This window comes from Littorina saxatilis, linkage group LG14, assembly GCF_037325665.1.
Source record: "Littorina saxatilis isolate snail1 linkage group LG14, US_GU_Lsax_2.0, whole genome shotgun sequence".
Lineage (NCBI taxonomy): Eukaryota > Metazoa > Mollusca > Gastropoda > Littorinimorpha > Littorinidae > Littorina > Littorina saxatilis.
The window spans coordinates 12,193,238-12,213,719 of NC_090258.1; the positions used below are offsets into that span (position 1 = coordinate 12,193,238).

The following is a 20,482-nucleotide window of genomic DNA, read 5'->3' on the forward strand; positions in this document are numbered from 1 at the left end:
AGATCAACGAGATCAGGGGAAATGTTTGTTATATATTTTTCTTTTTGATAAACTCCGCGAGCAATACTGACATATCATTCGAGTCAATAATGACAAGATGCTGCGATGCAGTCTCGTGATCACTACGCCAAAAGAGGATTTAGAGTTGGGGGTTAACGCTTCCCCTATAGTTATCATGTGCTTGTGACTTAGTACAATGTTGAGATTTCTGGTCAGACACTCGCGCTGTTAACGCCGGTGTAACACGAAATTTTTACTCCACGAAAAATGTACTCCGGAGTAAAGATTTCGTACGAAATTCTTACTCCGAGTACACTTTTCGTACGAGAAAAGAACTCCCCAAGGTACGAAAAAATTACTCCCTCCGCGAAATTTTTACTCCCCATTTTTTTTACTTCCAGTAAAAATCTCGTACGCAAAAATGGGATGCGGGCGAAGGGATAATGCCAGTAAGTGATCTCGCGCACACGAATGTCGCGGTACCCTCCCTCCACCCCTTCCACCACCAAGATTAACAGGGGACAAGGGAGTAAAATTTCGTACACCTGGCATGGAAAGTTAAATTGCTTGTGTTGGGGTGAAGTAATTTATTCGTTATTTCATTCGTCAGGGGAGTTACATTTTTTTACGAAATGTTTACTCGGAACTCACCTGTCTTGGGGAGTAATTTTCTCGTGTAATGGGGGAGTGCTTTTTTCGTAAAGGGAGTAACTTTTTCGTACGAAATGTTTACTCCGGAGTAAAAATCTCGTGGGAGTAATTTTCTCGTGTTACACCGGTCATACAAAGCAGATCTTGAGTATTCATTTTCAGTTTTGATTTGAGACATGAGCATTTCTTCCACAATAAATTTGCAAAGGCATTATTTTTGCCATGGAACTTGCATGGCACTTGCACACACACGAACGCGTGCGTGTCACAGAGGACGTGACATTGAAATTTAACACTATATAGAGAATCACACCATATCAAAATGTACATACCAAGTAATCAAATAAAGCTATTTCTGAGCAGAATTGGTGCCCAAGGGGGTCGATGGGCGCTTATAAGGTACGTTACAGTATTTGTTCAAACAAGTTGCCAACAGATTTAGTTTTTCTTAATGCTTTATTTATATCTCATGAGATCGAAAACCAAAAGAACAGATAACAAGAATTGTAAATGGAAAGCAGTAACGGTCGGAATAGAAGCCAAGTCAATCGATCATAGTACAAAGCTTAAAAAAACGGACGACCGATATCGGAAACCGATCTTGTTAAGCCCGATCTCTTCTTTTTTCCCCAGCGAGCGCTGACACGGACTCTCACGCTTACTCCTCGTCTCTTTCGCTTCACTTGTGAAACGTGATCATCTGAATCAAAACAACATGATATAGTCAGTGGGGTTTTCTTTTGTCGAAGATGCATGTGTGTGTGTGAGAGACAAGACAAGACAAGACAGTTAAGACAAGACAATTAAGACAAGCAAGACAAGACAAGACAAGACAAGATAAGACAAGACAAGAAGATAAGATAAGAAAAGTGTGGTTTTGTTTTTTTACAACGAGGGTTATGCTGTAAGCAAGTGCTGCTTCTCTTTACAATCAGCCATTTAAGGTAGTGAGTTACCGATATTCTTGCCAGAATAGTTTAGGCTTGATTTATTGCAATCAATTAGGAAGAGGGGGATGAGAAATGCATTCGTGTGTCACAGATTATTAATTACAAATTTAGCGAGGTGCTCTTTTGTTCATAAATGTATGCATCATAATTGCTATATTGTGATGCAATCTTTTCTTTCGCGGCAATATGTTTAATTGTTTGTCATATTTTACAAGAAGAGATAGAAGAATGAGAGAGAGGGAGGGAGAAAGAGACAGACAGACAGAGAGAGAGGGAGGGAGAAAGAGAGAAAGTGAGAGACAGAGACAGACAGACAGAGAGAGACAGAGACAGAGAGACAGACAGACAGACAGGCAGACAGACAGACAGACAGACAGACGGACAGGCAGACAGGAAATGTTTCTTATTTAAATTATATTTTTAAATCTGTTCTGCGTGTCAGCGTGAAACAGACTACTCCTTAGTGTGTGCAGAATATGTCTGTTGGCGTTTCAAAGAACGGAAATGAGACAGCCTTGCTTCAGTACACTTTACTAAAAGACATACCTTCGGCAGGGCTCAGGTTAACAGCTTCTTCAGCCAAGGAAGCCTGAAAGAAATGAAAAGTAAGACACACAAGGCGACACACAAACAGGCTTGTGATTGTTGGTATGTGTCGTAATAAAGGGATTCGCGTTGTGTCGGATTCCCTGATCCGACACCTGTACTTTGCGTTGCCGGTGTCACGAACTAAAAAATCTGTCTGAACAATCCTTCTCATCGCGGTCAATGCGCATGCGCTAACATGGAGAGATTAATCAGGTCGTGAACAACCTAACCCTAACCCTAACTCTTACCCTAATCCTAACCCTAACCCTAACCCATGGTTCGTTCGTTCAAAGGGTCGCATTTTTTAAGTCCAAGATTGGCGCATGCGCATTGACCGCAATGAGAAGGATTGTTCAGCAGAGGTTTCAGTTCGTGACACCGGCACGTCGGATGGATCAATACGACGGATGCACCGAATTGTTAACGGTGTAAACGGTCGATCCCGCTTTCCAAGAGAAACAACCTCCGCAATAAACTTCAGTCTTTCTACTGTGGTACCATTCACTGTACACAGTTCCTTCCCTTCAATTGTGAATAATGTTTGATTTTTTGACGGTGTGCGACCCACACGTTTGACATTTCCAAGATGGCGGATTGTTCTGCTACAAGACGTATCAACTTGAAAAGAGCGCTAGAACATGTTATTCAGGGCGGTTCTGATCTTGACCTTAGTGATGATGATAGTGGAGATGATATTTTAGATTCTGGTGACGACTTTGTGCCAATGGACGATGATTTGGGTGATGATTCGGACAATGATGTGTCGATCATGACATTGTGTATGATGAACCCACTGACATAGACATTGTTTTTGTCTTTGTTTGCTTCGAAGATGTATTTTGACTGGATGTGAAGACAACAAAAGGTATGTTCTTTCAAATGTTTCATATGTTTTCTTAAAGAGCAAGTTTCAAACTTTGCAAAAACGTAAGGTATGTCAGGTTATCTTGTGTTGTTGATTTTTATTTTTATTTTTTTAAATGGATCAAAATCGTGCGCCGGGAGGGAAAACAGGGGACAATTAGACGCGCCTTGAATGAGTTACCATGGTAACAACTTGGGCCGATTAGAGGTTATGAGCAGGAATGTGGTTTTTTACCAAAAGGAATGTACCTTAATTATTGGGTTAAAGTTCCGAAGTCCCCACTTACCACGGGTTGCACATCTCGCTTCAGGAAAGATTCCATTGTCACGTTCGAGTTTGGATCTGTAACATGAGAAACGCAAATTGCAATATATATACGGCTACAAGTAAACAAAACAACACAATCAACGGGCATGCAACATGACTTATGGTCAGCAAACTTGGCAATCACCAGCTTGACAGCTTGTAAGTTAGTATGATTAAATGTTAGCGTAAAACACATTAAACTCTAGCATATACGGAACGGAAGCTATCCAGTTGCAGACATATTTTAAATCCTCCTGAACTGGGCATGATGGACGTTTAGAGTCGCTCAGGAAACACAGATGTTAACATGGAACCGTCAAGTTTTAGTTCAACCTGAAATGGCTGAACACAACACAACACAACACAACACAACACAACACAACACAACACACCACAACACAACATACCACAACACCACACCACACAACACAACACAACACAACATACCACAACACCACACCACACAACACAACACAACACAACACAACACAACACAACACAACACAACACAACACACTACAACAACACACTACAACACAACACAACACACTACAACACAATACAACAACACACTACAACACAACACAACACAACACAACAACACACTACAACACAACACAACACAACACAACAGCACACTACAACACAACACAACACAACACAACACACTACAACACAACACAACACAACACAACCCAACACAACACAACCCAACCAAATCCAACACAACACAACACAACACAACACAACACAACAGCACAACACAACACAACACAACACAACACAACCCAATACAACACAACACAACAACACACTACAACACAACACAACACAACCCAACATGATGCGTTTCGATATGAAACAAATTAACATGGGATTACAATTCTTGTACATATAGATTACACACTCCGAGTCCTGAATAGTTTGCATATTTTCTGAAGAGTCGATTTTCAGCCATTCCCGAGCCTCTGTCGAAAAAGCGTAGTATATCATGATTTTGCTGCTGTAATTGATTCACGATTATTTTGTTCGAGAGTTATTCGCCTTGAATCTTTCACGGTGACCTTTGACCCGATGCTGCGTGTCGGAGACGCTTTCAGATTAAATATTAACCGCTACGTGAAATTGAAGTGCTTCAACGGCACAGTGTGAATCGTTAACAAATGTCGAAACTTGAAATGACTTGAAATGAGGTAAATGCGTGTCTGTAAACGTATGACAAGGGCTTCGACAACCAGAGTTTTCCCCATTGAATTATTTATCTTTTTCTCAAACATGTTTTTGAGTTTTATTTTGTAATTTGTTTGTAAAACGTAGTATGACATTGTTGTCCTGGTTGAGCGAGTGTACAATTATCGTTTGAATGGCATTTCGTAAGCTAAATTCGGAATATAATGACGGTGTTTCTAATCAATACGTTTTAGAAAGGCGATAGATCGTGTTTGCGGATGAATGTATATTATTTTTGCAACCAATCTTGGAAAACAGCAAAACATTGCCCTCGGTAACCATGTAATACGCTTCGGTAACCATGGAGTACGCAGCGTTGAAAGCATATAAACACATGGAAGACAGGTCAAGATGCACCTTACCTTCAACTTGATGAGCTGCCTCTTGTAGAGCATCGGCTGCTTGCTTCAGAACTGCTTTTAATTCATCTGTGCACAGAGGAAGAGAGATAACAAGAGAAAGAGAGAGTGAAAAAGAGAGAGAAAGAAAGAGAGTGAGAGAGAGAGAGAGATGGAGAGAGAGACAGAGAGAGAGACAGACAGACAGAGACAGAGACAGCGAGATTGAATAAGATCAATACTTATCCATAAGACATTCAAACTTCAAGAATAATAATAATAATAATAATAATAATAATAATAATAATAATAATAATAATAATAATAATAATAATAATAATAATAATAATAATAATAATAAATGAGCATTTATATAGCGCAACATCATAACTTTAGAATTAAACATGCAGCGAGCATAAAGCCAGCAGGTAAAGCAGAAGTTGTAATAAACTGAGTCAGAGGGGTAAACACGATCACACACACACACACACACACACACACACACACACACACACACACACACACACACACTCACACACACAGACACACACATACGCACACGCACATATACACACACACTGAGACACACACACACGCGCGCGCGCACACAAACACACACACGCGCGCACACAAACACACCCACGCGCGCACACACACACACACACATATTTATATATATATATAACAGGTGAAACTTTCACTCTCAGAGAACACTTCTCTTGTGACACCAAAAACATCATCTATCTCATTTCGTGTAAAAAATGCCACAGTGCCCAGTACGTGGGGCAGACTCAAAACAGTCTCAGAGAAAGGTTCTATCTCCACCGCTCACACATTGGGAAGAACACAGGTACTCTTCTCACAGTGCACTTCAACCAGCCCGACCATTCTCTCGGTGATATGGAGTGCATTGTGATCGAAAGAGTCTTTTGTTCGACCCGGTGTAGCAGCCTATTTTGAAGCAGCCCAGTTTGACCGGGAGGTCATTCTGGGCTAGCCCAGAATGACCTCCCGGTCATTCTAGGCTAGCCTATTTTGACCGGGAGGTCATTCTGGGCTAGTCAGTTTTGACCCCCCTCTAGTCAATTTTGACCCCCCCTGCAAACTTAAGGAATGAGTACATTAAGACGATTAGAAACAATATTTATGCATATATGTATATAACTACATATATCTAAGGTTTGAGGGGGGGAGGGTCATTCTGGGCTAGCCCAGAATGACCTCCCGGTGTAACAGGCCATTTTCACACATAGTCAGTTTTGACCGGGAGGTCATTCTGGGCTAGCTGATTTTGACCGGGAGGTCATTCTGGGCTAGCCAATTTTGACCCCCCCCCAGTCAGTTTTGACCCCCCCTTCAAACGTTAAGAATAAGTACGTTAGGACCATTTGAAACGAAATATATGTATGTGTGCACAAAATCTTTTGGAAAAATGATCTAAAAAATTAAAAAATTAAAATAAAATTCTAAAAAAAAAAAAAAAAAAAGTGTTGACGCTTCCTATAAAACTTCAAAAAAAGTACACTAGGACCTTTTAAAACGAAATGTACGCATAAATGAATGCATCTATGCATCTCCACAAGTTTGGGGGGGGGGGTCATTCTGGGCTAGCCCAGAATGACCTCCCGGTCAAAATCAGCTAGCCCAGAATGACCCCCCGGTCAAAACTGACTAGGCCAGTCAGTTTTGACCCCCCTTCAAACTTCAAGAATAAGTACTTTAAGACTTTTTAAACCAAAATGAATGTAAATGTGGACAATATTTGTTAAAAATTGATATTATAACAAACAAAACAAAAACCCTTAACTTTAAAAAAAAAAAAAAATAAATAAAAAATGTCGACGCTTCCCTTCAAACTTCAAGAATAAGTACACTAAAATACAATATGCTGTACCTGTTTATGACAGAAATAATATACATTTGATTGAGGATGAAGATTTGGTGTTGATGATTAATGATCAATTATTTTTTGAAATGATTTTGCTGGAGATAAGAGGTAAATGTATATCCTACGCCTCACATAAAAAGAGAGAAAGTGATAGGAAAGAAAGAGAAATCCTTGCTGAGATTGTATGTTTGGAGAATCAGGTGAATGAAAGTAATGTACAGATGTTAGAACAGAAGAAGCGAGATTTGTGTGAGGTGCGGCAGAGGCGAGTTGATGGTATTATTGTGAGATCACGTGCCAGGTGGATTTGTGATGGTGAGAAGAATACCAATTATTTTTGTAACCTGGACAAAAGGAATTATGTGCAGAAAGCAATGTGTTTTGTACAGACTGAGAACGGGGTTATACATGATAGTGACCTTATATGTAATGAGGTCAAGTGTTTTTATGAAGAATTGTATTCCACAAGAGACACAAATTTGGTAAATGAATCGATTGATGAAAACTTAGAACACCCAGCACTCTCCAATGAAGAAAGAGATTGTTTGGAAGGGAAAATTACCATGCAAGAAATTATGTCAGTTATAAAACAGTTAAATAACGACAAAAGTCCTGGTTCAGATGGGTATTCAGCTGAGTTTTTTAAGTTCTTTTTTAAAGATCTCTGTTCCTTTCTCTTGAGATCCCTGAATTGTAGCTTTGAAAAGGGAGAGATGTCTATCACCCAGAGACAGGGAGTTATTACCTGTATACCAAAGGATGGAAAGGATAAAAGTTTTTTGAAAAATTGGCGACCCATTACACTGTTGAATGTAGTTTATAAGATTGCTTCATCCTGTATTGCTGAACGGTTAAAGTCTGTGTTACCAAACTTGATCCATGAAGATCAGACAGGCTTTATTAAAGGAAGGTACATTGGCCAAAACATAAGGTTATTATATGATACTCTATTTTATGTGAATAAGCATAACATACGTGGCCTCTTGATGTGCATTGACTTTGAAAAAGCTTTCGACAGCGTTTCTTGGTCCTTCATTGATAAATGTTTGTGCAAATTCAACTTCGGTGATGACATTAAAAAGATGGATTTTCACTTTTTATAATAATATTAGATCATGTGTTTCTGTGAATGGTAAATATTCCAGTTGGTTTGATGTACAAAGAGGTACCAGACAAGGAGATCCATTGTCACCTTATTTATATCTAATATGTGCCGAATTTCTGTCCATTATGATCCGCCAGAGTACAGAGATAAAAGGTATAAAGGTGGCAGATGATGAAATATTAATATCCCAGTTTGCAGATGACACCGCCCTGTTTCTGGATGGTTCAAAACAATCATTTTGTGCATGTATGAACGTTTTGAAGCAATTTGCCTCTATATCCGGTCTGAAAATGAACTATGAGAAAACTACGGCAGTCTGGATAGGCTCACATACAAATTGTAATATTAAATTTATGCCGGAACTTATGCTCAGTTGGAACCCTGTAACATTTAAAGTTCTTGGCATTGTTTTTTCAGTCAACTTAGATGACATTATACCCCTTAATTATGAACATAAATTGGTAGAAATTGAGAATTTGTTCAGGTCCTGGTCCAGAAGAAATTTAACACCCTTTGGAAAAATAACAGTTATTAAGAGTTTGGCGCTGTCTAAGTTAACTCATCTGTTTATGAGTTTACCTGACCCTGATGATAAGTTTTTGTTTGATTTGAATAGGTTATTTTTTTCATTTCTATGGAATGGTAAGAAAGATAGAATAAAGAGAACAACAGCATATCAGTCGTTTGAAGAGGGGGGGGGCTTAAAATGGTGGATTTGAAATGCTTTTTGTCAGCTCTGAAGATATCATGGTTACAGCGAGTCCTTTGTAGTGAAGGAAAAGTAACTAAACTTCTGAAAGCTCTGTGTCCACTTGTACATAACATTCACAAAAGAGGAGGTGAGTTTGGAAACATATTGATGCAAAGAGTTCAGAATCCTTTCTGGAGAGATGTTTTCAAACATTATAAACATTTTGCATGCAAATGTGTCCCCACCTCCTTGAGTGATTTTGCTTCAGAGCGTCTGTATTATAATGTACATATTTGCATAGATAAAAAGGTTATTTTTAACAGGAATTGGATGGAAAACGGCATTATTACAGTCGGTCACTTGATGAGAGCCGATGGGTTTTTGTCATATAACGATTTTAAATTGAAACATCCAAATTTACAACTGAATTTTGTCTTTTTCGAGGGCGTTATGCGCTCAGTTAAGAATTTTCATAAAAGACTAAAGTTAGATGCAGTTTTAAACAATGTTTTTCATATTGGTGATGATGTTGTATGGAAACAAATAGCTAAAGGTGGAGTAAAACATATATATACCCATCTTGTGAAAAATGATGGCAATCTACAGTGCATGGAAAAATGGGCTAATTTATTGAATTTTGATGTAAATGTTGGAAAGGTATTTCTGACAATAAGGCGAACTACACAAGACACATACCTAAGGTGGTTCCAATATAGAATACTGCATAGAATTTTTCCCACTCAACGCCTGTTATTTTTGATGAAAATTTCTGACACATCACTATGTAGCTTTTGTACACAGGAAGAGGAAACCTTAGAACATTTGTTTTGGGAGTGCACAAGAGTTAAGCTTTTCTGGTCTGATTTCACAGAATGGTTATGTCAAAATTTCACACATTGCAGTAATTTGAATTTGTCAAAAGAGCTAGTCATTTTAGGGTATTTAGACAACTTTCATACGGATGCTGTTTTTGATTTGTTTATTCTCCTTGCCAAACAAAGTATATTTGGAGCCAAATTAAATAAGACAGTCCCAACACTAAATGTTTTTGTGAAAATTGCTAAACAAAGGTTTTTGATCGAAAAGTATAATGCTAGTGTAAATAATTATTATGGTAAATTTGAAAAAGAGTGGTGTTTATATAGACACTTTTTTCATTGATGCTATAGGATAATTGTATTGATTGATTTCGTATGAACATTTTTGAATGTGATACCCCCTGACCCATTTACTCATAACAGGTTTTATTCCCCCCTCTGCTTCTTTACCTCTGTAAACTTGTAGGGGTAGTTATTTTTCGATAATGACCCAGCAACCAAACAAATAACGACCCAGCAACAGCCTGAATCCTCGATAGTGCAATGGGTTGAGAGGTTGTTCTGTTTCGGTACTACTTTTTGCGACTGAAAAGTTCAGAACGCTCTAATGTACGAAGTATACATCTCTGGAGCAAACAATACAAACATACCGCATTTAAATTAACAACTACAGGCCTGAACACATGAATCTCCATATAAAATCCATGAGTTCGGTTGTTTTCTGAATCTCATCTGCCGTGGCTCAAGCCGTTCATCACAAGCAATTTCCCAAGGCAAGTAACTCATACTTTGTCTAGCGACAAGAGTAGTTCCCCTTCTTTTCACTCAGTTCCTTCGACAACAGACTGCAATCCGACGGTCAGTTTTCAACAATATTTCATTTAATAAACAGATCACACGCAACCAAATGCACACATCTCATCAATTTAAACAACATAAAGGGGTTTCATACACTATTTTCCCCGGAAAACTGAACTTCATACAGTTTTTAACGTTGGAACACGGGTGCAAAAGTTCGTCTGCTAGTCCCATTTGACGAAAAAACATTACCCTAAGCGATACCAAAACATATACAGAACACACAATATCTGCCTTTGCCGCCACAGCAGAATAACAGCATATCTGTGTACTTGATTTTAGCCTAAAATAGGAAAACTGACAAGAAGTGTTAACAGAATAGAATGATTTGCACGGAACTATACAACCGCGCATTAATCGATCGCCTGCGCAGGTTGACTGGTTGAGAGAATAGGATTCGATCAAACTTTCGCAAAAAAACTCCTCTTTTCTTTCAATAACTGAAGAAAGGAGGAATAAAGAGGTTACACACCTCGTCTCAGTGATTATCAAAAATAATGGTCTCAGTTCGCGGTCATGAAAAAGCTCGCTAAAGCTCGCATTTTTCATGATCCGCTAACTTCGACCATTATTTTTGATAATCACTGAGACTCGGCATGTAACCTCTACATACAATACTTTTATGCCGATAATTAAACCCCATGTATACTTGGAGGCTAAATTGTGACCACCGCCCCCACCTACCCCCCTCCCCTCCCCCAACCTCAATTACAACCCCCCCCTCCCCCCCCACAACCTCAGTTCCCCCCCCCCCCTTCCATATCCCCTGTCTTTTCAACATCCCACCCTACTGTCTATGTCTGCGTCTTGTCTAGGTATGTACGTGTGTATGCGCTTTGTTGACAAACTCGGTGTATGATGTATGCTATGCTGTGTTTATGTGTATATAAAGGAAATAAAATGTTAAAAAAAAAATTTAAAAAAAAAAGAATAAGTACACTAGGACCTCTTAAAACAAAACATACGCATGCATGTATGCATCTATGCATCTCCCCAGGTTTGGGGGGGGGGGTCAAAATCAGCTAGCCCAGAATGACCCCCCGGTCAAAACTGACTAGGCCAGTCAGTTTTGACCTCCCCTTTAACCTTTAAGAATAAGTACTTTAGGACCTTTTAAAACGAAATATATGTATATGAGCACAGTATTTGTTGGAAAAATGATTTTTTTAAAAATCAACAACAAAAATCGAGCAAAACGTACTTTTTTTCAAAAAAAAAAAAAATGTTTCGACGCTTACCTTCAAACTTTAAGAATAAATACACTAGGACCTTTTAAAACGAAATGTACACATATAGGTATGCATCTATGCATCCCCACAAGTTTTTTGGGGGCCGGGGGGGCAGTCATTCTGGGCTAGCCCAGAATGACCTCCCGGTCAAAATCAGCTAGCCCAGAATGACCCCCCGGTCAAAACTGTCTAGGCCAGTCAGTTTTGACCCCCCCTTCAAACTTCAAGAATAAGTACTTTAAGACTTTTTAAACCGAAATGAATGTAAATGTGGACAATATTTGTTAGAAAAATGATATTACAACAAACAAAACAAAAACCCTTAACTCTCAAAAAAAAAAAAAAAAAAAAAAAAGTTTCGACGCTTCCTTTGAAACTTCAAAAATAAGTACACTTGAACCTTTTAAAACGAAATGTACGCATAAATGAATGCATCTATGCATCTCCACAAGTTTGGGGGTGGGGGGTCATTCTGGGCTAGCCCAGAATGACCTCCCGGTCATAATCAGCTAGCCCAGAATGACCCCCCGGTCAAACCTGACTAGGCCAGTCAGTTTTGACCCCCCCTTCAAACTCAAGAATAAGTAATTTAAGACTTTTTAAACCGAAATGAATGTAAATGTGGACAATATTTGTTAACAAATTGATATTACAACAAACAAAACAAAAACCCTTAATTATTAATAAAAAAAAAATAAAAAAGTTTTGACGCTTCCCTTCAAACTTCAAGAATAAGTACACTAGGACCTCTTAAAACAAAACATACGCATGTATGTATGCATCTATGCATCTATGCATCTCCCCAGGTTTGGGGGGGGGTCAAAATCAGCTAGCCCAGAATGACCCCCCGGTCAAAACTGACTAGGCCAGTCAGTTTTGACCTCCCCTTTAACCTTTAAGAATAAGTCCTTTAGGACCTTTTAAAACGAAATATATGTATATGAGCACAGTATTTGTTGGAAAAATGATTTTTTTTAAAAATCAACAACAAAAATCGAGCAAAACGTACTTTTTTTCAACAACAACAAAAAAAATGTTTCGACGCTTACCTTCAAACTTTAAGAATAAATACACTAGGACCTTTTAAAACGAAATGTACACATATAGGTATGCATCTATGCATCCCCACAAGTTTTTTGGGGGGGCAGTCATTCTGGGCTAGACTGACCAGAATGACCTCCCGGTCAAAATCAGCTAGCCCAGAATGACCCCCCGGTCAAAACTGACTAGGCCAGTCAGTTTTGACCCCCCTTCAAACTTCAAGAATAAGTACTTTAAGACTTTTTAAACCGAAATGAATGTAAATGTGGACAATATTTGTTAGAAAAATGATATTACAACAAACAAAACAAAAACCCTTAACTCTAAAAAAAAAATAAAAATAAAAAAAAGTTTCGACGCTTCCTTTGAAACTTCAAAAATAAGTACACTTGGACCTGTACGAAATGTACGCATAAATGAATGCATCTATGCATCTCCACAAGTTTGGGGGTGGGGGGTCATTCTGGGCTAGCCCAGAATGACCCCCTGGTCAAAACTGACTAGGCCAGTCAGTTTTGACCCCCCCTTCAAACGTCAAGAATAAGTACTTTAAGACTTTTTAAACCGAAATGAATGTAAATGTTGACAATATTTGTTAACAAATTGATATTACAACAAACAAAACAAAAACCCTTAATTATTAAAAAAAAAAGTTTCGACGCTTCCCTTCAAACTTCAAGAATAAGTACACTAGGACCTCTTAAAAAAAAACATACGCATGTATGTATGCATCTATGCATCTCCCCAGGTTTGGGGGGGGGGGGTCAAAATCAGCTAGCCCAGAATGACCCCCCGGTCAAAACTGACTAGGCCAGTCAGTTTTGACCTCCCCTTTAACCTTTAAGAATAAGTACTTTAGGACCTTTTAAAACGAAATATATGTATATGAGCACAGTATTTGTTGGAAAAATGATTTTTTTAAAAATCAACAACAAAAATCGAGCAAAACGTACTTTTTTTCAACAACAACAACAAAAATGTTTCGACGCTTACCTTCAAACTTTAAGAATAAATACACTAGGACCTTTTAAAACGAAATGTACACATATAGGTAGGCATCTATGCATCCCCACAAGTTTTTTTTTTTTTGGGGGGGGGGGGGCAGTCATTCTGGGCTAGCTCAGAATGACCTCCCGGTCAAAATCAGCTAGCCCAGAATGACCCCCCCGGTCAAAACTGACTAGGCCAGTCAATTTTGACCTCCCCTTCAAACTTCAAGAATAAGTACTTTACGACCTTTTAAAACAAATTATATTGTAAATGTGCACAGTATTTGTTGGAAAAATGATTTTTTTTTAAATATTAAAATAAATCGAAAAAAACTTTCTTAAAAAAAATTAAAAAAAATAAAAGTTTCGACGCTTCCCTTCAAACTTCAAGAATAAATACACTAGAACCTTTTAAAACAAAATATACGCATATATGTATGCATCTATGCATCCCCACAATTTTTTTTGGTTTTTTTTTGGGGGGGGGGGCAGTCATTCTGGGCTAGCCCAGAATGACCTCCCGGTCAAAATCAGCTAGTCCAGAATGACCCCCCCGGTCAAAACTGACTAGGCCAGTCAATTTTGACCTCCCCTTCAAACTTCAAGAATAAGTACTTTACAACCTTTTAAAACAAATTATCTATATATATATACGACTAGTGTCTGTCTGTGTGTCTGTCTGTCTGTGCGCGATGCGCGGCCAAGGTTCTCGATGGATCTGTTTCAAATTTGGTGATCATATTCAGGTACACCCTGGACACAACCTGGTCGATGAGATATTTCAACACGTGCTCTCAGCGCGCAGCGCGGAACCGATTTTGGTTCCACCTCAGCTATTTTGGTTCCACCTCAGCTTACCCGGGCCCCCATACCGACACACCATAGCCGCTACACCACATCACAACGCCAAAGTTCTCGGTGGTTCTTTTTCAAATTTGGACACCGTATTCAGCTACACCCCGGACACAATATCATCGATGAGATATTTCAACACGTGCTCTCAGCGCGCAGCGCTAAACTCATGTTCGTTTTTGTGTTCATTTCACCATTATAAGTAACTCTTCCTTATCTTCTCCAGTGTTTGGCGTTTATCTCCCTTCCTTCGTGTGGCTTTCCCGTTCAGTTGTAAGTTACTATTTATTTTTAGAATGTCACTGCGCTGTCCAGAACGCTTCCCTTGCACCCGTAAGTTGTTCTTACTGTCAAAGTGAAAAGCTCGAATCAATTTATAGCCACGCGAAAAATACACTCTCACCTATCTCTATATATTTATAGATACAGATATGCATATATATATACGGCTTCTCTGTGTGTGTGTGTGTTTGTGTGTGTGTGTAGGCAAAAACCTATGTATTATAGAGTTCTGTTTGTGATGGGGTCTAGCGGCTTTTGTCTGTCTGTATGTTCTGGCATGTGAGAAGCCACAGCAGATAATATAGGGCTAAGAAATAAGCTCTAAAATTCTCAATCCCGTTTGACAGGACTTCGCCTTTCAAAGGTGATAGTGGTGAACCGCCACGCTGTCTGTCTCTGTCGCGCCGTTCACCCCAAATTCCCGTTTCTGAGAGTGACTATTTTTAGAATGTCACTGCGCTGTCCAGAACGCTTCCCTTGCACCCGTAAGTTGTTCTTACTGTCAAAGTGAAAAGGTCGAATCAATTTATAGCCACGCGAAAAATACACTCTCACCTATCTCTATATATTTATAGATACAGATATGCATATATATATACGGCTTCTCTGTGTGTGTGTGTGTTTGTGTGTGTGTGTAGGCAAAAACCTATGTATTATAGAGTTCTGTTTGTGATGGGGTCTAGCGGCTTTTGTCTGTCTGTATGTTCTGGCATGTGAGAAGCCACAGCAGATAATATAGGGCTAAGAAATAAGCTCTAAAATTCTCAATCCCGTTTGACAGGACTTCGCCTGCAGAGGTGATTGTGATGAACCGCCACGCTGTCTGTCTCTGTCTCGCGATTCACCCCGGCGAAGCCGGGTATTCCTCTAGTATTGTATATGTGCACAGCATTTGTTGGAAAAATGATTTTTTTTTTAAATCGAATTTTTTTTCGAGAAAACCTTTCTTTAAAAAAAAAAAAAAAAAAAAAAAAAAGTTTCGACGCTTCCCTTCAAACTTCAAGAATAAATACACTAGAACCTTTTAAAACGAAATATACCTATATATGTATGCATCTATGCATCCCCACAAGTTGGGGGGGGGGTCAAAATCAGCTAGCCCAGAATGACCCCCCCGGTCAAAACTGACTAGGCCAGTCACTTTTGACCTCCCCTTCAAACTTCAAGAATAAGTACTTTAGGACCTTTTAAAACGAAATATATGTAAATGTGCACAGTATAAAATCGAGAAAAAAAAATCCAAAAAAATTACTTTAAAAAAATAAAAATAAATTATAACAAGTTTCGACACTTCCCTTCAAACTCCAAGAATAAATACACTAGGACCTTTTAAAACGAAATGTACACATATATACTGAAAGGCATAAATTCTGCAAATAGTGCATTGAACGATTTTGCTCTCAAACGAAAATCAGATTGAACCTGTAATTTGTAGTTGACATCTTGAGTGTTGGAGCAAATGTTTCACGCTGTCAGCGTGCGCTTTGTTAAGCGAAGGTTTATAAACACTAAAATGGCCAATAAATAAAATATTCAAACATTGAAAACATTCACCACTGAGTTGATTTTTTGTGATTTTTTAAAGTTCCGTTTGCGGAATTTATGCCTCTCGGTATATGTATGCATCTATGCATCCCCACAAGTTGTTTTTTTTTTTGGGGGGGGGCAGTCATTGACTGGCCAAGTCAGTTTTGACCGGGGGGTCATTCTGGGCTAGCTGATTTTGACTCCCCCCCCCCCCCAAAAAAAACTTGTGGGGATGCATAGATGCATACATATATATGTGTACATTTCGTTTTAAAAGGTCCTAGTGTATTTATTCTTGAAGTTTGAAGGGAAGTGTCGAAACTTTGTATAATTTATTTTTATTTTTTTAAAGTAATTTCTTTTGATTTTTTTCGATTTTGTTAAAAATCATTTTTTCAACATATACCGTGCACATTTACATATATTTCGTTTTAAAAGGTCCTAAAGTACTTATTCTTGAAGTTTGAGAGGGAGGTCAAGACTGACTGGCCTAGTCAGTTTTGACCGGGGGGGGGGGGGGGGGGGGGTCATTCTGGGCTAGCTGATTTTGACACCCCCCCAACCTGGGGAGATGCATAGATGCATACATACATGCGTATGTTTTGTTTTAAGAGGTCCTAGTGTACTTATTCTTGAAGTTTCAAGGGAAGCGTCGAAACTTTTTTTGTTGTTGTTGAAAAAAAGTTAAGGGTTTTTGTTTTGTTTGTTGTAATATCATTTTTCTAACAAATATTGTCCACATTTACATTCATTTCGGTTTAAAAAGTCTTAAAGTACTTATTCTTGAAGTTTGAAGGGGGGGGTCAAAACTGACTGGCCTAGTCAGTTTTGACCGGGGGGTCATTCTGGGCTAGCTGATTTTGACCGGGAGGTCATTCTGGGCTAGCCCAGAATGACCCTCCCCCCCTCAAACCTTAGATATATGTAGTTATATACATATATGCATAAATATTGTTTCTAATCGTCTTAATGTACTCATTCCTTAAGTTTGCAGGGGGGGTCAAAATTGACTAGAGGGGGGTCAAAACTGACTAGCCCAGAATGACCTCCCGGTCAAAATAGGCTAGCCTAGAATGACCGGGAGGTCATTCTGGGCTAGCCCAGAATGACCTCCCGGTCAAACTGGGCTGCTTCAAAATAGGCTGCTACACCGGGGAGTGTCTGGTAACAGTGTGAGGGTCACCTTAGTCACAGGCTTATAACTCAAACAGTTTTTGCTCTTTTTTAAAACGGTTTACACCACTGGATAGAGCAAAACAATATCTTTAGGAAAATGTACAAATATGAAAATCATGCAAAGGTGACATGCGACTCATCCCGTGGTGGAGGGTCACATATGCGGATAGTCTCACCTTCAGTTGGGGGATAGGACATGTCTGAGCCATTCAGCTTCAGTTCCACCTCTGCCCTCTTGTTTCGAACATCCTGCAACAGAATCTATCCGTTCTGACAAACTCGACATGGAACAACATACTAATTTACAGTATTAGTACATGCAGTAGCAGAATGATACACACATATTGCTGTGCAAAACTGTACAAGTTAGTATTGGGAGAAGTCTGTATACATCCTTGGTATAATGACAGCCACGGTGATCCAATTCTTCGTGTGTCTTGGTTTCCAGACCACTATATACTCTTGACATTGTGAGTATAACAATTTGTTTTTTAGTGTGTGCTTAACTTCGTCAAAACATATCAGTTGTACCATATCTAAATTGTGCTCAAAATAACAAAAATATGTGTGTTGCAAATCAGGTTCACCGCTGGCTTCTTGTAACGAGGCAAGTCTCGGTTGAAGGATCATGTTTTTTATTTGTTTTTGTTTTCCTGTTTCTTCAATCCGGGGGGGGGGGGGGGTGCGGGGTGTCCTGTGAGACCGATTCATCGTTGATCTTATTTTCTGTGTTGTTCTGTGCCTACTCTTCAAAAACCATTCACAACTATGGCGTCTTTGGGTAAAATGTCCTGAGTAAGCTCGATCAATGTTTATGGCGTCGGAAAACAATTTTGATGTGTATTCATTTCCAACGTTTTTAAAACATGTGATCATCAATCAATCAATATGAAGCTTATATATATAGCGCGTATTCCGTCGGTACAGTTCTAAGCGCTGGTCGAAGAGTTGTCAACACAGGACTAACAAAGAAACTAACATCTACAGACGGACACGAACCCTATCACACACTAGCAAACCCTGATAAACATACAACAAACAACAATGTACACATCAATAGCTAGGTCAAAACAAAATAATATTAAACACAAAGAAAACACCTCTCACAGAGCACAGCACAAGAATGTCTTTTGGGGCACAACACATCACGTCGAACATGAAAGTCGCAGCCAGCTACGGGAAGAACTGAGTCTTCAACCTACTCTTGAACGCGTCAAGAGAGGGGCTCTGGCGAAGCTCAAGCGGCAGGGAGTTCCAGACGGAGGGGCCCGCGGAGGGAAATGCACGCTGACCAGCAGATGCGAGTTTCGAGCGAGGGATGTGAAGGCGGAGTGGGTCAGCAGCAGAACGAAGGGGACGGTCGGAGGGCTGGGTGTACAGGTCCAGGGAGGATTGAAGGTACTATTTAAAACTGAGTCGATATGTGTCAGGTTTAAGGCGAAATAACTGGATATATCTCTTTTAAGAAGAAGACACTTTGCTCCATAAATCCGGTGCCACTGTTTGGGCAGTCCAAGAGAAGAACAAGAAGAACAAGTCGCGTAAGGCGAAAATACAATATTTAGTCAAGTAGCTGTCGAACTCACAGAATGAAACTGAACGCAACGCAACGCAGCAAGACCGTATACTCGTAGCATCGTCACTCCACCGCCCGTGGCAAAGGCAGTGCACGTGGAATTGACAAGAAGAGCGGGGTATTCGTTGCGCTGAGAAGGATAGCACGCTTTTCTGTACCTCTCTTTGTTTTAACTTTCTGAGCGTGTTTTTAATCCAAACATATCATATCTATATATTTTTGGAATCAGGAACCGACAAGGAATAAGATGAAAGTGTTTTTAAATTGATTTCGAAAAAAAAAATTTGATAATAATTTTTATATATTTAATTTTCAGAGCTTGTTTTTAATCCAAATATAACATATTTATATGTTTTTGGAATCAGCAAATGATGGAGAATAAGATAAACGTGAATTTGGATCGTTTTATAAATTTTTATTTTTTTTTACAATTTTCAGATTTTTAATGACCAAAGTCATTAATTAATTTTTAAGCCACCAAGCTGAAATGCAATACCGAACCCCGGGCTTCGTTGAAGAGTACTTGACCAAAATTTCAACCAATTTGGTTGAAAAATGAGGGCGTGACAGTGCCGCCTCAACTTTCACGAAAAGCCGGATATGACGTCATCAAAGACATTTATCAAAAAAATGAAAAAAACTTTCGGGGATTTCATACCCAGGAACTCTCATGTCAAATTTCATAAAGATCGGTCCAGAAGTTTAGTCTGAATCGCTCTACACACACACACACACACACGCACGCACGCACACACATACGCACATACACCACGACCCTCGTTTCGATTCCCCCTCGATGTTAAAATATTTAGTCAAAACTTGACTAAATATAAAAAGGTAACACCCCCACACTTCTCCCTTTACCCCCCTCCCTCCGGGTAGGGTGGTTAGAAACATGTTTGATAGTTCAGTGTTTGAGCGAAGAATGAACTCAAAAATAACTGAGATGAGAGTAACAACTTCATGCAGATATTACCTCGGACGCAGGGATGAAGCTGGCATCAACCAGAAACACAAAGCCCAAACAAACAGTTGCCAACTTGGTCAGCATTGTCTCAATCTGAAACAAAAATACAAGTAGTTTAGCGATTTCACAAAATTAAGTCAATCTATCTCAGTCTGCAACAAAATTACAAGTAGTTTAAAGCGATGTCACAAGATTAAGTCAATCTATCTCAGTGTGCAACAAAAATACAAGTAGTTTAAAGCAATATCACGACATTAAGTCAATCGATCTCGGTCTGCAACAAAATTACAAGTAGTTTAAAGCGATGTCACAACATTAAGTCAATCTATCTCAGTCTGCAACAAAATTACAAGTAGTTTAAAGCGATGTCACAACATTAAGTCAATCTATCTCAGTCTGCAACAAAAATACAAGTAATTTAAAGCGATATCACGACATTAAGTCAATCTATCTCAGTCTACAACACAAATACAAGTAGTTTAAAGCGATATCACAACATTAGGTCAATCTATTGACCTCAACGATTCGAACTCAACACCCTGACTCTTTCTTTTG

At 39.1% G+C, this 20,482-nt stretch overlaps 1 protein-coding gene across 1 annotated transcript in view; it reads right to left on the minus strand.

Moving 5' to 3' along the window:
• Positions 1-1,088: 1,088 nt before the first annotated feature.
• Positions 1,089-20,482, minus strand: part of LOC138946729 (angiopoietin-related protein 4-like) — a 26,877-nt gene continuing 7,483 nt past the window's right edge. Inside the window, exons 5-10 of the mRNA XM_070318132.1 lie at positions 19,937-20,020; positions 17,561-17,633; positions 4,953-5,018; positions 3,341-3,396; positions 2,148-2,190; positions 1,089-1,351 (exon numbers count right to left, since the gene is read on the minus strand). Of these exons, the coding sequence (XP_070174233.1) occupies positions 1,218-1,351; positions 2,148-2,190; positions 3,341-3,396; positions 4,953-5,018; positions 17,561-17,633; positions 19,937-20,020 (456 nt within the window). The 3' untranslated portion in view covers positions 1,089-1,217. The remainder of the gene's footprint in view (positions 1,352-2,147; positions 2,191-3,340; positions 3,397-4,952; positions 5,019-17,560; positions 17,634-19,936; positions 20,021-20,482) is intronic.